Genomic DNA, 20,310 nt, shown 5'->3' on the forward strand with positions numbered 1-20,310 from the left:
CTTACTCATTCAAGGGTTTTTCTTTATTTTAAATATTTTCTACATTGTAGAATAGTAATGAAGACATCAACACTATGAAATAACATATGGAATCACGTAGTAACCAAAAAATGTATATTTTATACTTTCTTCAAAGTAGTCACATTTTGCCTTGATGACAGCTTTGCAGACTTTTGGCATTCTCTCAAACAGCTTCATGAGGTAGTCACCTGTAATGCATTTAAATTAACAGGTGTGCCTTGTTAAAAGTTCATTTGTGGAATTTCTTTCCTTCCTAATGCATTTGAGCCAATCAGTTGTTTTGTGACAAGGTAGAGGTGGTATACAGAAGATGGCCCAATTTAGTAAGATACCAAGTCCATATTATGGCTGGAACAGCTAAAAGAAGCAAAGAAAAACGACAGTCCATCATTACTTTATTAAGATATGAAGGTCAGTCTGGAAAATGTAGAGAACTTTGAAAGTATCTTCAAGTGCAGTCGCAAAAACCATCAAGCGCTATGATGGAACTGTGTCTCACAAGGACCGCCATAGGAAGGAAGACCCATAGTTACCTCTGCTGCACAGGATAAGTTCATTAGAGTTACCAGCCTCAGAAATTGCAGCCCAAATAAACGCTTCACAGAGTTCAAGTAATAGACACATCTCAACATCAACTGCTAAGAGGAGACCGCATGAATCAGGATGTCATGGTCGAATTGCTGCAAACAAACCACTACTAAAGGACACCAATAAGAAGAAGTGAAATGCTTTTGCCAAGAAACATGAGCATTGGACATTAGACCGGTGGAAATATGTCCTTTGTTCTGATGAGTCCAAATGTTTTAATTTTGGTTCCATCCGCCGTGTCTTTGTGAGACGCAGAGTAGGTGACCAGATGATCTCCACATGTGTGGTTCCCACCGTGAAGCATGGAGGAGGGAGTGTTCCTCTGGGTTTGACATGTGAGCTTATCACTTCGCAGCTGAGCCGAATCCTACGTTTCCACTTCACAATAACAGCACTTACAGTTTACCGGGCAGCTATAGCAGAACTGACATTTGTCTAACTGAGTTGTTGGAAAGATGGCATCCTATGACGGTGCCATGTTAAAAGTCACTGAGCTCTTCAGTAAGGCTATTCTACTGTCAATGTTTGTCTATGGAGATTTCATGCTTGTGTGCTCGATTTTATACACCTGTCAGCAATGGGTGTGGCTGAAGTAGCCAAATCCACCAAATTGAAGGGGTTTCCATATACTTTTGTATATATAGTGTATATTTAATCTCCCTCCTCCACTGGTATCCAAACACTGTTAGCGGAATTTGCGTATAATTTCCCTCCACTGGTATCAAAACACTGTTAGCGGAATTTGCGTATAATTTCCCTCCACTGGTATCAAAACAGTGTTAGCGGAATTTGCGTATAATTTCCCTCCACTGGTATCAAAACACTGTTAGCGGAATTTGCGTATAATTTCCCTCCACTGGTATCAAAACAGTGTAAGTGCAATTAGTGTTGTGTTAGCTGCTGCCCTAAATGCACACTTCTCCATTTGCAAACCTAATAGCGCTCCACCTCTATCCATCTCCTCTAAACAAAACACACGTGAGATTGACCTGTCACTTCAAATCTCTCTCGCTCTCTGTCTCTGGGCAATTCTAAGGTAATGGAATTGCGCAGAGACTCCGATACTTCGATTAAAAATGTATGCCACTTGGTTCCTATACTTTGGAATTGTTAAAAAGGATACTTTAAACATGGTTCCATTGTCAATCCACCAGAAATGGTGTTTATTAATCTGTATAACAGCAAAAAGCCCTCTTTTCAACATTGGATGTGCTTCTCTTAGAAGCCTGCTACAAAACCAGTTTGGATTTCGATATACAGATATGTAGTATTCAGATCCCTTGACTTTCTCCACATTTTGTTACATTACAGCCTTGTTCTAAAATGGATTCAATTGTTTTTTAGCTCATCAATTTACACACAATACCCATAATGACATCACAATACCCTATAATGACATCACAATACCCTATAATGACAAAGCACAAACAGGTTTTTAGAATTCTTTACAAATTGTTTGATTTAAAGTCTTCAGACCCTTTACTCAGTACTTTGTTGAATCACCTTTGGCAGTGATTACAGCCTCGAGTCTTCTTGGGTATGACTCTCCAGACCTTAATCCCATTGAGAACTTGTGGTCAATCCTCAAGAGGTGGTTGGACAAACAAAATCCCACAAATTCTGACAAACTCCAAGTATTGATTATGTAAAGCTGGGCTGCCATCAATCAGGATGTTAATTGACAGCATGCCAGGGTGAATTGCAGAGGTCTTGAAAAACAAGGGTCAACACTGCAAATATTGACTCTTTGCATCAACTTCATGTAATTGTCAATAAAAGCCTTTGACACTTATGAAATGCTTGTAATTATACTTCAGTATTCCATAGGGAGACTGCGAGTCCTCGACAGAGGCTGCCCTAGTGGTAACGTTGAGTATACCACTCTCCATCAGATTGGCCTTCAATATCAACCTAACAATGTTTTTAGATGTTTAGCACTATTTCGACCTTGTAGTGTTCAGCCATCTTCAACAGCTGATCTTTAGTACATCATTCTAACAGTTCCTCTGATGGAACGCGAATGAACTTGTCTACATTTGACACACGATAGTCACAAGTAACTGCTAAAAATAATCTTGCTCTTCCCCTCTGCTGAGCACACCGGACCACAACAAGAGAAACGCCAATCTCACTGGGCACCACAGGAGATGATACATAAGGAGCTTCCCCAAAACATACAATAACTCTACCTGTTGGCCAGTGTGGCCTGGTGTTTTGGGGGTACTATTTAATGAAGCTGCCAGTTGAGGACTTGTTTCTCAAACTAGACACTAATGTACTTGTCCTCTTGCTCAGTTGTGCACCGGGGCCTCCCACTCCTCTTTCTATTCTGGTTAGAGCCAGTTTGCCGTGTTCTGTGAAGGGAGGACACAGCGTTGTGGGAGATCTTCAGTTTGTTTCTGGCCATTTTGAGCCTGTAATCGAACACACAAATGCTGATGCTCCAGATACTCAACAAGTCTAAAAAAGGCCAGTTGTATTTTGTCTTTTAATCAGGACAACAGTTCAGCTGTGCTAACATAATTGCAAAAGGTTTTCTAATGATCAATTAGCCTTTTAAAATGATAAACTTGGATTAGCTATCACAATGTGCCATTGGAACACAGGAGTGATGGTTGCTGATAATGGGCCTCTGTACGCCTATGTAGATATTCCATTAAAAAAATAAAAGCCGTTTCCAGCTACAATAGTCATTTACAACATTAACAATGCCCACACTGTATTTCTGATCAATTTGATGTGATTTTAAAATGGACATAAAAAAAAAAATGTGCTCGTCTTTCAAAAACAATGACATTTCTACGTGACCCCAAACTTTTAAAACGGTAGTGTACATTTCCTCTGACAGTACAATGAACACACACCCATCCACATGGTGACTGCTTGACACACAATCTCATACATGTCATGCAGGCAAAAAAACACAGGTTTAAAAAAGCAACAGCACCTGGTATTTCTGTTCATCAATGAATTTCCCTTTGTCCTTAAAACAGTCTAATACAATGTGATAACATAAACATGGCCCTCTGCAAAATAACACACAGACTGACACACAGCATCACTAGAAATGGAGTAGTTGCTATCATAACCCCTACTCCATCCCTAACCCAGTCATCCTGAAGGCACGGACACACCAATGAACGAATAGAATAGTCAGAAGTAAAGTACAACCAGGCTTCAGAACCACTCAAACTGACCATAAGAGTTCATGTATTATCAGGTAGGTTACTGAGAACACATTCTCTTTTACAATGAACAGGCAATGAAGATGCAGAAGGTAGGAGTGAATCTGTAGACAAAGACAATCACAAATATAGCTAAACACTGCCCTCTACTGCCAACACACACCTGATTTAAAAAGCATTTACAATGCATCTATGGTCAGATATGAACCTTCCACATTTTGATATATAATCTATACATATGATAAAAGTACCATCTGACATGCAACGACCACCATGATATAATGCATTGATATTGGATGAAGATGCCAAGGCAAATGGAAAATGAATCATTGTGCTTGAGATACATTGTGCCATGATAAATGTGATTTTATTTTTTTAAACATAGTTGTCATTTCATGCAATAACACAAATCCAGAGTGGTAGCCTAGGGAGTGTCTGGTATTGTCAGCACAGTCTGTTTTCTATAGCATACATTACATTCACAAAACTGGGGTGTATTCTTTAGGAACCAAACAGAAGCAGATGGCTGAAACGAAGAGCGACTAACCTGAAATGGTCCAATAAAGGGCTTGTTTGTGTTGCAAAACGTTAACTGTTGCTAAATGTTTTGCCCTAATGAATACACCCCTGAGCACACCCATCCAGCACTAGAGTCTGGTCTATGTATACTGCGCTATGGCTCAGCCAGGGGAAGTCAGGGCTCATTGTTGTGGCGTGCCAGTGCAGGGGGCAGGGTGGTCCCACAGGGGCCCTGGAAGTGGAACCTGCAACACACAGAGACACAGGTGTTAAAGGATGCTATAGGGAATCATTAGTATGAAGCGACAGCAATGTTTCCCAATCGTGGGATATAGGGAATGTTATTGCTAGGCAAACAAAGCCCCGCTTTGGGTCCCCGGGACTAGTAGAAACTGGACTACAGTATGTTTATAACCTGAAGCACATGGTGGCGGGTGTTTCCTCCATGTTAAATTCAGCTACAGGTATCCCTCTAGCCGCTTTGGGTCCCCGGGACTAGGAGAAACTGGACTACAGTATGTTTATAACCTGAAGCGCATGGTGGCGGGTGTTTCCTCCATGTTAAATTCAGCTACAGGTATCCCTCTAGCCGCTTTGGGTCCCCGGGACTAGGAGAAACTGGACTACAGTATGTTTATTACCTGAAGCGCATGGTGGCGGGTGTTTCCTCCATGTTAAATTCAGCTACAGGTATTCCTCTAGCAGCCACCTGGGGAGCAAACATGGCTGCTGGGTACACTATGGAGGACGTACCTACCTAAAACACACGAGGAAGACGCACATATCATCTTGTGATTATTATGATCTATTTTTACATGGTAGAGAAATCTCTTCGGGGTCTCATTTTAAAAAATCACGCATTAAAAAGGACACAAAGACAGAATGGACAGACACACACACACCCGCACTCACCACTAGGCAGAGGTCACAGAGACAGAATGGACAGACACACACACCCGCACTCACCACTAGGCAGAGGTCACAGAGACAGAATGGACAGACACACACACCCGCACTCACCACTAGGCAGAGGTCACAGAGGTCTAGTTCCTCTTCAACGCGAGTCAGGATGTCTGAGTCCAGAGTCTCCCCGAACCAGACCACATTAGGCCTGAGCAGACCACTACAGCCACCCTGCTCACACCTGGTGAGGCGCAGACACAGTTAGACCACTTAAACGTGTTTCCTACATGACGATCTAAAAGAATTCATACGATTGTGATCAACTGCAGAAATCATAACATTTCTAATTAAGTGATAATGAGAGAAGAGAAGAAGAGAAGCCTCTGTTTGGAGGATCTATCGGCACGGGTGTGGCAAAAATATATCCTCCAAACACCGGCTTTCGAGGGCATTATCACTTTTATACAACGGGCTACCAACATACTCAAATAATGATTGACATATTTGAATTAAAAACGTTATTTTGATTAATTTATTCATACTACTTCATCCTTCTACAAGATATAATCCCAACACAAAGCAAGGGTTGCTAGAGATGCAACCCTGTCGTTCAGTCTTTTTGTTCAGTCGGTTCGTTCTAAATGTGCTCACTTGTCAGGACACCGTAGCTAGCCAACAACACAGCTACAGTAACACAATCACTTCAATCTGAAGCTGGAAAGACTGCATATTAGCTGTGTTTCGTTTGACCTTTGTTTAATTGAAATGAGTGTGTATATATCCATACAAATGATACCAGCTGATTCATGATTTCGACTGGCCAACAAATGCTGCCTGCCTCGTCACGTTCATTACTATGAGACAGCAGAAGATCGAATTTGAATATTTAAAGAATGTTGCAAATGTCAGAGACAGCCAGCGAGGTTTATACAAATATCTCCTGTAGAAAATGAAATGTTAGTCTAAAAGAAATGTGAGAAAGTCTAGATAATTTTTATAGTGGAGATCCAAGTCTATAAATTGACTGGCTGGGCTGATGAGACAGTGAGTGGATTGCGCAGTTAGATGGAACAGAGTAAATAGGTATTTTAATGTCATAACTTTAGCCGTTGGCAACTGGTGGAATAGACACCGGCTGGAATGCAGTTTTAACCAATCATGATTCGACCCACCCGTTGTATAAACAAGACGTAAGCGAGTTTGTCCCACCCATAGATATCCTCTTAAGTTATTATTACTAAGTATTCTAATTCAAAAATCCATGGTCTCACCTGGGTAAGTCATGAGGAGGGATCTGAGCATCACTGGTGTTGGGGTCTGGAGCACTAGAGAGAGAGCAAGATGGCAATAAATACTGTTACTGTATGTAACAACACCAAGGAAATGTAACAACACCAAGGAAATGCTGACCCGAGTTTGACTGACTTACCCTTTGCCTCCAGGGCAGCACAGATGGGGCTCTTGTGGTTAACCCCAACATGACCACAGCTCATACAGCAGGTTCTAAACAAACTGCCTGTGGTCACAGAGCGGGAGTAGGAAATAAAACATGACCACAACTCATATAGCAGGTTTTAAACAAACTGCCTGTGGTCACAGAGCGGGAGTAGGAAATAAAACATGACCACAACTCATATAGCAGGTTCTAAACAAACTGCCTGTGGTCACAGAGCGGGAGTAGGAAATAAAACATGACCACAACTCATATAGCCTGGTCACAAAGACAGAGGAGAAACATGACCACAACTCATATAGCCTGGTCACAAAGACAGAGGAGAGCTTACATGGCATTTTGTCAAGCAAAACGAGGAACGCGGTTTGTACAATACGTCGAGATGGAGCTTATTAAAGAATGTCTGTTCGCTGCTTTTCATTAAACCACAGCCTAAAATAGGCTACGGCCTAAAATATTCGTTCATATGGGCATTAAATTATATCCTACAGAAATGTGATCAGTTATGGAAACATTGGCTACAGTATATGCAAAAATATTCAGATATAGTTCAAATGTCTGCCTTTTTACTATAGAAATGGAAACAATTGAGATTTTAGAAACACAAAGTAACAATTACTGGGCTCTCATCATTATTCACATCAAGTCACATGCACAATTATCAGCTTTATGAGCTATCAAAGGCAAAAGGTGGCTACTTTGAAGAATCTCAAATATAAAACATATTTTGGTTTGTTTAACACTTTTTTGGTTACTACATGATTCCATATGTGTTATTTCATTGTTGATGTCTTCACTATTATTCTACAATAGTAAAAAAAAAAAAAAAACCCTTGGATGAATAGGTATGTCCAAACTTTTGACTGGTAATGTGTGGGGGTGTGTAATTACACACACACACAAAAACGTTATAGAACACGTACTCAAGTCTGAAATATGTCTGACGCCATTTAGTTGACTGGTCGATTATTTGTTCGATAGGCTGTTGGTCGACCGAGATTATTTTAGTCGCAATTTATTTCTTCTTCATGGCACACAGGACACCTGTCTGATTCGCGCCTGTCTCAGTGGACTAATCCATTGTGGAGGCCACGGGGATGGCACAGTCTGCCTCAGTGGACTAATCCATTGTGGAGGCCACGGGGATGGCACAGTCTGCCTCAGTGGACTAATCCATTGTGGAGGCCACGGGGATGGCAGTCTGTCTCAGTGGACTAATCCATTGTGGAGGCCACGGGGATGGCGCAGTCTGCCTCAGTGGACTAATCCATTGTGGAGGCCACGGGGATGGCAGTCTGCCTCAGTGGACTAATCCATTGTGGAGGCCACGGGGATGGCACAGTCCATCACTCCAGACCGTGATAATGGAATTCTATACATTATGAAAAAATAAAATGGTAAAACACTAATAAATCAAATATTATTTTATAACAAATGCACTTTCTCCCCCGTTGGATACGGTCGCTGTCCGTGGTTCTGAAACAGTCTTCAGTGCGGCGTAGAATTGCAGCCTTTCGCTATGTATGTTTTTAAATAAAATAAAACGGGAGCTTTGAATAATTAGCCTAAACAATAAATAAACCGCTTGTTTTACATAAAGAGAGCAAAGGTTGAGGGAATAGGGTTTTGTTTTTCCTAAACAAATTAAAATAACTTTTTCCAGTCAGAAACAACTAAATGGCTGAAATGATGTTACAGCTTCAGCATGGAGAGCGCAATAAACACTTACTGTGGTGTGGTGCCTTTTCACTGCAGTAGTGAGGAGAGCGAGACAACGTGCGCCAGTCACACAGGCACTCGCTGTCTTTCTTTAACACCGCGTGACCATTGTGCTCTGAGTTATTTGTGTGTCTTAATTATTTAATCAAACGTGTGCTTATAGCGTCACACAAGCTCAGTGCATATGTAGTTGCTTCTATTCAAACACATGGGGTGTGGCTCTATATATGGAAAAATATGTTTAAACATTTCGACCAAGTGATTGGTCGAAAGAACAGAGGGCGACTCTCGATCGACCAAGATATATATGTATTTTTTTTTTCTCTGGGAAATCCGTAGTCTGAAAGCTTGTATGGTATATCTACAACCCAGTCTGAGTACCCAAGATGGTCGACCAAGATATCCGTAGTCTGAAATCTTGTATGGTATATCTACAACCCAGTCTGAGTACCTAAGATGGTCGACCAAGATATCCGTAGTCTGAAAGCTTGTATTATCTACAACCCAGTCTGAGTACCCAAGATGGTCGACCAAGATATCCGTAGTCTGAAAGCTTGTATTATCTACAACCCAGTCTGAGTACCCAAGATGGTCGACCAAGATATCCGTAGTCTGAAAGCTTGTATTATCTACAAACCAGTCTGAGTACCCAAGATGGTCGACTATAAACTGGCCTTCAACAATCTTCTTTAAACACTTTAATAACAACATGAGTCCCCCAATACAACTACTCGCTAGTCCGGTCCAAATGGCATCCCTATTCCCTATAGTGCACTAGAAGATGACACCATATGTAGGGCTTTGGTCAAAAGTAGTGCACTACACAGGGGATAGGGTGCCATTTGGGACACAGGCACAGTGAAAGTGCCATTGAATTATTACCGTGGATCTACTAGCTAACTAGTCAGGACAGTGAAAGTCAGTCTGGGTGACATAGCCATGGATACAGTACCATGCATCTCCAAAATGTTGGTGGATCCGGCTCGGCGATGTAGCTCGTCGATGTTCTGTGTGATGACGGTGACGCGGCGCCCCTGTTTCTGCAGCCTGGCCTCACACTCTGCTATGGCCACATGAGCCGAGTTGGGGCTCTTCGTCAGCATCACCTCCCTGCGGTAGTGGTAGAACTCCCAAACCCTGGATGGGTTCTGACTGAACGCACCAGGGGTGGCCAGGTCCTGATTTGGGGGGGGACAAAGTGAGGATGAAAAACAGAGTGATAGAGAAAAGGGGGGAGTGAGAAACAAGGCGAGAGGGGCGGGACAGGAGGAGGAGAGGGTGGAGGGAGACAAAGGGGAAGAGCAGTGCACTATAAAGGGAATAAGCTGCCATTTAGGATGCATTCTTGGGGTGTTTACCTGGGCTTGCCATTTCCTCCAGAAGCCTCCTTCTCCTCTGAAGGTTGGGACCCCACTCTCAGCACTAACCCCTGCTCCCGTCAAGATGGCCACGTGTTTGGCTTTCGAGAACACCTCTCGGAACGCTGCTAGGTCTGAAAACACAGACAAAAATATTAAGACTAAAAAGTAACACACATACAAATACAGATGTGTGTGTGTGTGTGTGTCTTGTTCTTCCATCCTTGTGGGGCCCTGAAATTCCTAAAAGTCCCCACAATGTTAGTCAAATAAGGATAATTCTCCCTCGTGGAGACAAATTCAGTGATGGAAAAAGTTTTTTTTGTCCTACTTGAGTAAAAGTAAAGATGCCTTAATAAAAAATGACTCAAGTAGCAGTGAAAGTCACCCTGTAAAATACTACTTGAGTAAAAGTATTTGGTATCAAATCTACTTATGTATCAAAAGTAAATGTAAATGCTTAAATATACTTAAAGTTGAAGTCGGAAGTTTACAGGTTGGAGTCATTAAAACTTGTTTTTCAACCACTCCAAAATTCTCTTGTTTAAACTATAGTTTTGGCAAGTCGGTTAAGAAATGTACTTTGCGCACGACAAGTAATTTTTTCCAACAATTGTTTACAGACAGATTATTTCACTGTATCACAATTCCAGTGGGTCAGAAGTTTACATACACTAAGTTGACTGTGCCTTTAAACAGCTTGGAAAATTCACAAAAATTATGTCATGGCTTTAGAAGCTTCTGATAGGCTAAATGACATCATTTGAGTCAATTGGAGGTGTACCCGTGGATGTATTTCAAGGCCTACCTTCAAGCTCTATGCCTCTTTGCTTGACATCATGGGAAAATCAAAAGAAATCAGTCAAGGCCTCAGAAAAACAATTGTAGACCTCCACAGGTGTGGTTCATCCTTGGGAGCAATTTCTAAACGCCTGAAGGTACCACGTTCATCTGTACAAACAATAGTACGCAAGTACAAACACCATGGGACCACACAGCCGTCATACCTCTCAGGAAGGAGATGCGTTCTGTCTCCTAGAGATGAATGTACTTTGGTGTGAAAAGTGCAAATCAATCCCAGAACAACAGTAAAGGACCTTGTGAAGATGCTGGAGGAAACAGGTACAAAAGTATCTATATTCACAGTAAAAATGAGTCCTATATCGACATAACCTGAAAGGCTGCTCAGCAAGAAGAAGCCACTGCTCCAAAACCACAATAAAAAAGCCAGACTACGGTTTGTAACTGCACATGGGGACAAAGATGGTAGTTTTTGGAGAAATGTCCTCTGGTCTGATGAAACAAAAATATAACTATTTGGCCATAATGACCATCCAAGATAATTGTGTAGTTTAGACTGTTTTAGTCTTAGGGAAAATTTACCGGGGCTAGGCTATTTGTCGTCCTTAACGAAGAGTCACCATCCCAACCGTGAACGCACTGAATAGAACTTTCGCATCATGTTGTGGGGGTAGTATCACATTTTCATCATGTTGTGGGGTTTGATGGCTAGCATCATGTTGTGGGGGTGCTTTGCTGTCTAGAGGGACTGGTTAGCAGAAACCAAAACGTAAGATGGCATCATTGAGAAACTTTACACTCAACGGAAATTGATTAGTGTAGTGTCATTCAACGCAGCCACTGCCAGCTCCTACAAAGTCACAACGCAGCCACTGCCAGCTAGCCTACCTCAGCAGTACTGTATCATTTTAATCATTTTAGTCAATTAGATTCTTGCTAATGGGTCTTTTCAAATGGACAATGACCACTTGCATTCTCTCCTTTGCAAGTAGCCTGCCTGTCAAATTGGCCTACAGACAACAAAGTCAAGGTGTTCTGGTGGCCATCACAAAGCCCACGTGACCTCAATCCTATAGAACATTTGTGGGGCAGAGTTCATCTGAGCCTATGTCCAGTCCCTCGACTTCTTGGCACTGAGGAAACATGGATCACCACAGACAACACCGACTCCTACTGCTTCTCTTCGTCCGCCCACGTGTTCTCGCACAACCCGAGAGCTTCTGGTCAGCGGGGTGGTGGCACCGGGATCCTCATCTCTCCCAAGTGGTCATTCTCTTTCTCCCCTTACCCATCTGTCTATCGCCTCCTTTGAATTCCATGCTGTCACAGTTACCAGGAAGAACATCCTTATCATTTATCGCCTCCAGGTTCCCAGAGTTCATCATGTGGATGCCTTGATAAGCTCCTTTCCTGAGGAAGGCTACCCTCAAGTTCTGTTTGACCCCCCAAGTTTAACTATTTAAAGGCAATGCTACCAAATCATCTTTTTGAGTTTGAAAACTTCCAAGTCTCCGACCACTGGGAATGTGATGAAACTTCCCAAATAAAACCTTCGCTGCTATAATCTCTCCTCTTCCATCCTATCATCTCTTCCCTCTGCTCAAACCTATCTCCTGACATCTGCCTCACATTCTTAAATTAAGTGGTGATCCTAACTGACCTAAGGCTGGCCAGGACATTTTTACTAGGATTAAACGTCAGGAATTGTGAAACTGAGTTTAAATGTATTTGGCTAAGGTGTATGTAAACTTCCAACTTCAACTTCCTTATATTAAAACAAACCAGACGGCACAATTTTCTTGTTTTTGTTCAATGAAGAATAGCCAGGGGCACACTCCAACATTACTTACAAACTAAGCATTTGTGTTTAGTGGGTCTCCAGATCAGAGGCAGTAGGGAGGACCAGGCATGTTCTCTTGATAAAAGAAACAAGTACTTTTGGGTATCAGGGAAAATGTAGGGAGTAAAAAGTAGGAACGTAGAGTAAAGGAACGTAGAGTAAAAGTTGTCAAAAATATAAATACTAACGTAAAGATACCGCAAAAGACTACTTAAGTAGTACAGTATTTTACTTCAGTACTTAACACCACTGGACATTTCCCACATCTCCACGAGGACAAAGGCTATGTTAAGAAGCTAAGGGGTTAGGTTTAGGGTTCAGAATTAGGGTTAGCTTTAGGGTTTAAGTGTAGGGGTTAGAGAAATTTTTTTTTTTATAGAAATCAATTTTAGGTTCCCACGAGGATAGAAAAACAAGTGTGTGTACTACACCAACACAGTCCTACCTGAGCTGGGTCTGGCCATGACCGGTCTGTTCTGGGTCTCTTTAAATCGGGCACACAGATGAGAGGTGACGCCTCTGCTGGTGAACTGACGTACAATCATCAGGGTTAACTAAGAAAAAGAACAAGAAGAAAAAGATAAGATGGCGGCCCTGAGGAGGGCTAGTGTCTTACCGGTTCCTGCTCGACTTCGCTTTTTATTAACGGCTGTTTTTCTGTTATTACTTTGTTTACTCCATGTTGGTTCAATCATTTCCTTGAAACCGACAAACACTTCTGGATCATGAATCAGAAGCTACACACGTCTCTCAGCATCCCAGATTGGGAATACTGCGCCAGTGACGAGGAAGGAAAGGGGCACTCCAAGCTAGGCTGAAAAGACTGCCTACATGGCCTCCTCTTCCTAGTATCCTGATGGCTAATAGGTTTGGGTGGTATACCTTATATACCGTATTCCAGGGTAACTTTGAAAAAGCCACAGGATGGTTTTTCAATAACGTCAAAAAAAAATTAGAAAATTTGGAGATACTTAAGTTAATACCTGCAGTCAACTTGTGCAATTCGTTTTGAGATAAAGCAGACTGCGTTCTTCATTTCATCGGTCACAATATTTGACATTATGACGCTTACAGTACGTAGTTCCCCGGAAAAGTTGAGCCACGTTTGTTTGTAAATAGCACAACGGAAGACAGCTGGAGTCCATAGTCTCTGTTTTGCGGCGCAAAATGAGGCGATGAAGTTGCACTTGTATGCAATTCACTACTCAATGTTTGCCCTCAGATATCTTATTCTGCCAGAAGTCAAAGAGCTCTGATGAGTTCTGTACAGCTTCCATTCCTTCCCTGTGCTTCCAACTAGAGTTTTATTTTCTCTTCCGTTCTTCTCCCCTCTGCTCTTCCTTTAGAAAAGCATGCATCACAACTTTGTTCACTTGCACAATTTCTCTCGTTCCCTTTCACTTGTAAAATGTCCACACTCATTGAAAATGACATTCGGTAGCTACTAGCTATGCTTGATTAACTTTGAGCTGTATTTGCCTCCAATGTCGTTTAAGAGAATTTGGCACAATGTCCAACCGGCCTCACAAGAACAGACCACCTGTAACCAGGCCAGCCCAGGACCCCCACATCCGGCTTCTTCACCTGCGGACTCGCCTGAGACCAGACACCCGGACAGTATTTCTGTCTAATACAGCCACTTTGTGGGAAGAAAATAAATAAATCGGCTGGGCCTTGCTCCCAAGTGGGCCTATGCCCTCTCAGGGCCACCCATGGATGTGCCCCTGCTCAATTATGTGAAACCTATAGATGAGGGCCTAATGAATATATTTCAATTGACTGATTTCCTTATATGAACTGTAACTCTAAAATCTTTGATGTTTGATAACTCAAACTCACGACACATGTGGAAAGGACTACAGACTATCAAACTACAAAGGCAAATCCAGCTGAGTGGTGCCTACAGAAGCCTCCCTCCCAGACACGATTAACTCATTCTATGCTCGCTTCTCTCATTGCTCCAGATGACCAGGTGTGTTCACTCGCCGATGCTGACATGAGGAAAACTCTCAAAACCGCCAAACCAGATGGCATTGTCTCGAACATCTACAACATGTCCCTGTCCCAGACTGTAGTCCCCACCTTCTTCAAGGACACAACCATTGTCCCAGTGCCTAAGCAAAACAAGGGTGACATGCCCAAATGACTAATCGCCCCATCGCACTTACCACTGTCGTCATCATTAAGTGCTTGGAGAGGCTGGTCTTGACCCACATTAAGGTCAGCACGCCAGGTACACAGGACCCACTCCAATTTGCCTACCGCGCCAACAGATCCAATGAAAATGCCATTTCCATCGCTATTCACACGACCGTATCACATCTGGACAAGAAGAACACCTATGTGAGAATCCTATTCATTGACTACCGTTCAGCATTCAACACTATTGTTCCCTCCAAGCTCAACACCAAGCACTGGCTCTGGACACCACCTTTTGCACCTGCAACTGGATCCTGGACTTCCTGACGTGTAGACCACAGGTTGGATTGGCAATAACACCTCCTCCACACTGACTCTTAACACAGGGCCCCACAGGGGTGTGTCCTCATCCCTCTGCTGTACTCCCTGTTAACCCATGACTGCGTGGCACAACACCAACTCCAAGTTTGCTGACGACACCACGGTTGTATGCCTGATAACCAACAAAAAAAATCTAAGCCAATAAGGAGGAGGTAAGTGAACTGGCATGTGGTGCCAGGACAACCACCTCTTCCTCAACGTCAGAAAAACAAAAGGAGTTGATTGTTGACTTCAGGAAGCCAAGGAGGGAACATGCCCCAATCCACATCAACTGAACTGCAGTAGAGTCAGTAGTTTAAAGTTCCTCGCCATCCACATCACCGAGGACTTGACATCAACCAACACCACCACCACCACCACTCGTCAAGAGGGCACAACAGCGTATCTACTTCATAACGCTGCTGAAGAAATTTGGCATGCCACCCCGGGTCCTCTCCAAATACTACCACTGCACCATCGAGAGCATCCTGACCGGTTGCTTCACGGCCTGGTACAGAAATGGCTCCGTCCACGACCACAATGCCCTCCATAGGGTGGCGAAGATGGCCCAGAACATCACAAAGAGCATGCTCCCACCCATCCAGGACATCACAAAGAGCTCCCACCCATCCAGGACATCTACTCGTAATGGTGCCCGAGGAAGACCCGCAGCATCATCAAGGGCCCCATAAACCCCAGCTGCTCACTCCCTTACCGTCAGGCAGACCGTATCAGAGCATGAGGTCTGACACCAACAGGCTCAGAGAGGGTTTCTCTCTACAAGCCATAAAGACTGCTGAACACTCCCTTACCGTCAGGCAGACCGTATCAGAGCATGAGGTCTGACACCAACAGGCTCAGAGAGGGTTTCTCTCTACAAGCCATAAAGACTGCTGAACACTCCCTTACCGTCAGGCAGACCGTATCAGAGCATGAGGTCTGACACCAACAGGCTCAGAGAGGGTTTCTCTCTACAAGCCATAAAGACTGCTGAACACTCCCTTACCGTCAGGCAGACCGTATCAGAGCATGAGGTCTGACACCAACAGGCTCAGAGAGGGTTTCTCTCTACAAGCCATAAAGACTGCTGAACACTTGAACTTGACTGGACAACCAGCTCTGATTCTCTGAACCTTAGCACACATGCATGCACGCTCTCACACATCACAACTGCTGCTACCAGACTCTTACGATTGCTAAATAATGCACCATTTAAACACTTGTCCCCCAATTCCCCAAAACACATGTCAATATTTGAGTATAAATTGTGCCCTCCTGTACTATACTTATGCTAAAATATTCTACTGAACCATTTACTTCATGTTCGTATTCTTATCTTCTATTATTGTTGCAAAGTGGAGAAGGAATTTGCAAGTAAGCTCTTCATTGGCCGGCGTATACCACGTGTGTCCTGTACGTATGACTAATACAACTTTAAACTTGAAGAATGTGAAGGATATACAAAACAAATTCAAGTAATGTCTCGACAGAAACCGACAGCCAACAGAACTCATATTGATGTTGACACAGCAAATGACAGTGAACTCAATTACCACAGAGGGACAACTACTTTGGGCACGTTACTACCTCATAGATCAAGAAAGCAGGGGGTTATTGTAACAAAACACCACACGGAGTTGTCACCTAACCAACTAACTGTTGTACCTGGAGATCTTGCTTGCTGTAACAACTTGGAAACGTTGCAGACATGCGCAGACCTCTCTGGCTCGTCAAAGGGTAAATATGCATAGCAAGCTACTGTAGCTCGCTATCTGGTTTTCTTTGACCCTTGTGCATTTAAGGGCGTAAAGGGGGTCGCTAGTCTTTTAGACTCGAAAAATCGACCCTAGGCAACAGGGTCGGGTTTTCGAGACTATGTGTTGTTCATGCAACTTGCAAGCAAAGATGGTACTCTTGAGGTGAGCTCTAAATACGACAGATAGCCATCTATCTATGGAATGCAACTCACGTTTAGCTGTTAGCTAACGTTAGCTAGCTAACGTTAAACTTGTTGATATTCTTCAAGCTACTATCAGCATGTATGTTTCGCATATCCAAAGAAGCATTGCCATACAACATTAATATGCCCTTATTAAATACCATTAACTTTCAGATAGATTTAATCTGACACATTTTGCATGTTGAATTTCTCCAAGTCCTTCCTTACCCTGTTTCAGCTGTTTAGTTTTAAATGTGTGTGTAATTTTAAATGTCTTCCTCTTCTTCTCCTTTGGGATTGGGTTGGCAGATCGCATCCAACTTGCAGGTGCATACACCGCCACCTACTGTATGGAAGTGTGAGGGCAGTCATGGCCCAACTACATTGAATGATCGTCATTATTCCTGTTTCTAAACGGAAAAAATTGCACCATCAATATATCATAAGAATTACCCCCCCCCCCCCCATTAACTATTTTGCTGTACGATCTTGTACTTCTCTGCAGCTGCCACCTACACTCACTACTTTGCCCCTATCTGCTCCTGCACCATGCCAACGGCATGGGAGGGCTCTTCAACCTGCCTATCTCGCACCGGACACTTCCGATCCCCAGCAACATGAGCATCCCTACAGTTGACACACACAACTTTATCCACAGACACAATACAATCCTCTGAGGTGCTAAACGTTTTAAAATTGTATTGGTGGATCGCCTCAACTAGGTGCATACATCGCCGCCACCTACTGTACTGCAGTGTGAGTGAGGACACGGCCTCCCTTAGCTAAAGATTGTTCAAACAGATCATGTGAGAAAAGATTTTTGTTATTCTTGGGAGTTACAGGTTTATCTATACAAATAGTTGCCAGAGATTTTTCAAATGCCTGGTATGGACGATACTATCGTCATTCTTGATTTGGCCAAACATGTCCAGTTGCAGGTGGCGTGCCTGGATGTAGAAAGTGCTCCGTTAATTAATGAAGTAATCCAACAATGTGTATGCCGCTGGTTCATCTTGTCTATTTCAAATCTTCTCTCATTGATTAAGACAGGTGGGTCCACCCCTGACACGTCTCTTGTGCCTCATGGTCCGGAGAGGCTCTCCTGCGGACTGGGTTTGAAATGGATCACTGTCAATATCTCACTGTCACCCTATGTTTACCACAGGTATGACAAAACGTTCATTTTTACTGTTCTAATTACGTTGGTAACCAGTTTAAAATAACAATCAGGCACCTCGGGGGGTTGCGATATATGGACAATATACCACTGCTAAGGGCTGTGTCCAGGCACTCTGCAATGCATTGTGCCTAAGAACAGCTCTTAGCCGTGGTATATTGGTCATATAACACACCACCTCCTGCCTTATTGCTTAATTATACAGATACAAAATTGGCCTACAAATGCTTTATATACTTTGCAATATGACAGCTAAATCTCCCAAAGTAACCGTGCCATTCCAAATGCAAAACTACTATATACTAAATAATACTAAATAATAATACTAAAATAATATCCTGCTTTTAAACTAATATGCTACATATATTATATATATTATACATATCCAAATGCAAAAACCTGAAGAGAAAAAACAATAATACAAAACACAGTGGAATATAAACTGGCCATGTAAAAGGACGAAGCGCTTCTTTTGATACTAAAATAATATCCTGCTTTTAAACTAATATGCTACATATTTATATTACTGTGTATATTCTCTTTTCTAGTTGTCTGTCAATGTTGTGCAATGTTATAGCTACAGTAAACGTCAATGTTATAGCTACAGTAATGTTATAGCGTAAACAATGTTATAGCTTAAACGTCAATGTTAGCTTAAACGTCAATGTTATAGCTACAGTAAACGTCAATGTTATAGCTTAAACGCAATGTTATAGCTTCAGTAAACGTCAATGTTATAGCTCAAGTAAACGTCAATGTTATAGCGTCAATGTTATAGCTAGTAAACGTCAATGTTATAGCTTCAGTAAACGTCAATGTTATAGCTTCAGTAAACGTCAATGTTATAGCTTAAACGTCAATGTTATAGCTACAGTAAACGTCAATGTTATAGCTTCAGTAAACGTCAATGTTATAGCTACAGTAAACGTCAATGTTATAGCTACAGTAAACGTCAATGTTATAGCTACAGTAAACGTCAATGTTATAGCTACAGTAAACGTCAATGTTATAGCTACAGTAAACGTCAATGTTATAGCTTCAGTAAACGTCAATGTTATAGCTTCAGTAAACGTCAATGTTATAGCTACAGTAAACGTCAATGTTATAGCTACAGTAAACGTCAATGTTATAGCTTCAGTAAACGTCAATGTTATAGCTACAGTAAACGTCAATGTTATAGCTTCAGTAAACGTCAATGTTATAGCTACAGTAAACGTCAATGTTATAGCTTCAGTAATGTTATAGCTTCAGTAAACAATGTTATAGCTAGCTAAAGTAAACGTCAATGTTATAGCGTTGTTATAGCTAGTAAACGCTTCAATGTTATAGCTTCAGTAAATGTTATAGCGTAAACAATGTTATAGCTACGTCAATGTTAAACGTAAGCAATGTTATAGCTACAGTAAACGTCAATGTTATAGCTACAGTAAACGTCAATGTTATAGCTTCAGTAAACGTCAATGTTATAGCTTCAGTAAACGTCAATGTTATAGCTTCAGTAAACGTCAATGTTATAGCTTCAGTAAACATTTATGAATGAATGATTTGCCGTTTACAATGGATCCTCTGTAAGCCTCTGCTGCAAATGAGCGCAAACGTAAATAAATACAAACGTAACCACAACGGTGCATCTGACTTGACTGTTGATGATTTAATGTCAATGTTTGAAATAAATACATTGTTTTAATGTATGTATTTATTTGTTAGGGACAGTGACAATGATTCAATGTTTATCTATCCCTAACATATTAGGCCATTATTATATATAGACCTACTTATCTATTATTAACTCTACTGCCTAAAATTCTTATCAACCATCTAATAGCCTAATTAAAAGTCAAAGTCGTAACAGTTTTAGTTAAAAGCCCATCTTTAATCTAAGCAGACTTTAACATCTCTACACTACCAGGGGTTGGTCGGGAGAAAGATCCGGGAGGGGGGGCGGTTAGGTCATGTAGGTTACTCGGTCTGTCTAATGCCTCCTGCTGTCTCCTCTCCTGCAATGCCTTGACATCCTCTGGGCATTGTGATTGATAGATATGGTTATGATTTACTTGTAGACGGGCCGGGGGTCCCTTTCTTTAGGGCTGGATATTTTTATTTAGCAAATGTAAATAGTGCTCTGTTTCTTTGGCCAACCCAATGAACCCTGGTAGAAATAATCAATCAGCGCTTTATTGAATGGTCATTTGGAATGTCAAGGTAATGAACATTATGGGTAAAAAATAAATAATAATAATACAAAACACAGTAGAATATTGAGCCTAAAATGAAGATTTTTGCCATTTTTTGGAGATCCTCCTTCAGC

General features: G+C 42.0%; 1 protein-coding gene across 1 annotated transcript; it reads right to left on the bottom strand.

The window, feature by feature from the left end:
* Positions 1–3,078: 3,078 nt before the first annotated feature.
* On the bottom strand, positions 3,079–16,611 carry LOC115145384 (NAD-dependent protein deacylase sirtuin-5, mitochondrial). The gene is made up of 9 exons (XM_065003221.1): positions 16,552–16,611; positions 12,833–12,941; positions 9,747–9,880; positions 9,341–9,566; positions 6,642–6,732; positions 6,488–6,541; positions 5,334–5,457; positions 4,955–5,070; positions 3,079–4,558 (listed from the first exon to the last, which is right to left on the bottom strand). The coding sequence occupies exons 1-9, from the start codon at positions 16,594–16,596 to the stop codon at positions 4,489–4,491; spliced, it is 969 nt and encodes a 322-aa protein (XP_064859293.1). The 5' UTR covers positions 16,597–16,611; the 3' UTR covers positions 3,079–4,488.
* Between the last annotated feature and the right edge of the window lie 3,699 nt (positions 16,612–20,310).

This window comes from Oncorhynchus nerka, linkage group LG17 (assembly GCF_034236695.1).
Source record: "Oncorhynchus nerka isolate Pitt River linkage group LG17, Oner_Uvic_2.0, whole genome shotgun sequence".
Taxonomy (NCBI): Eukaryota; Metazoa; Chordata; class Actinopteri; order Salmoniformes; family Salmonidae; genus Oncorhynchus; species Oncorhynchus nerka.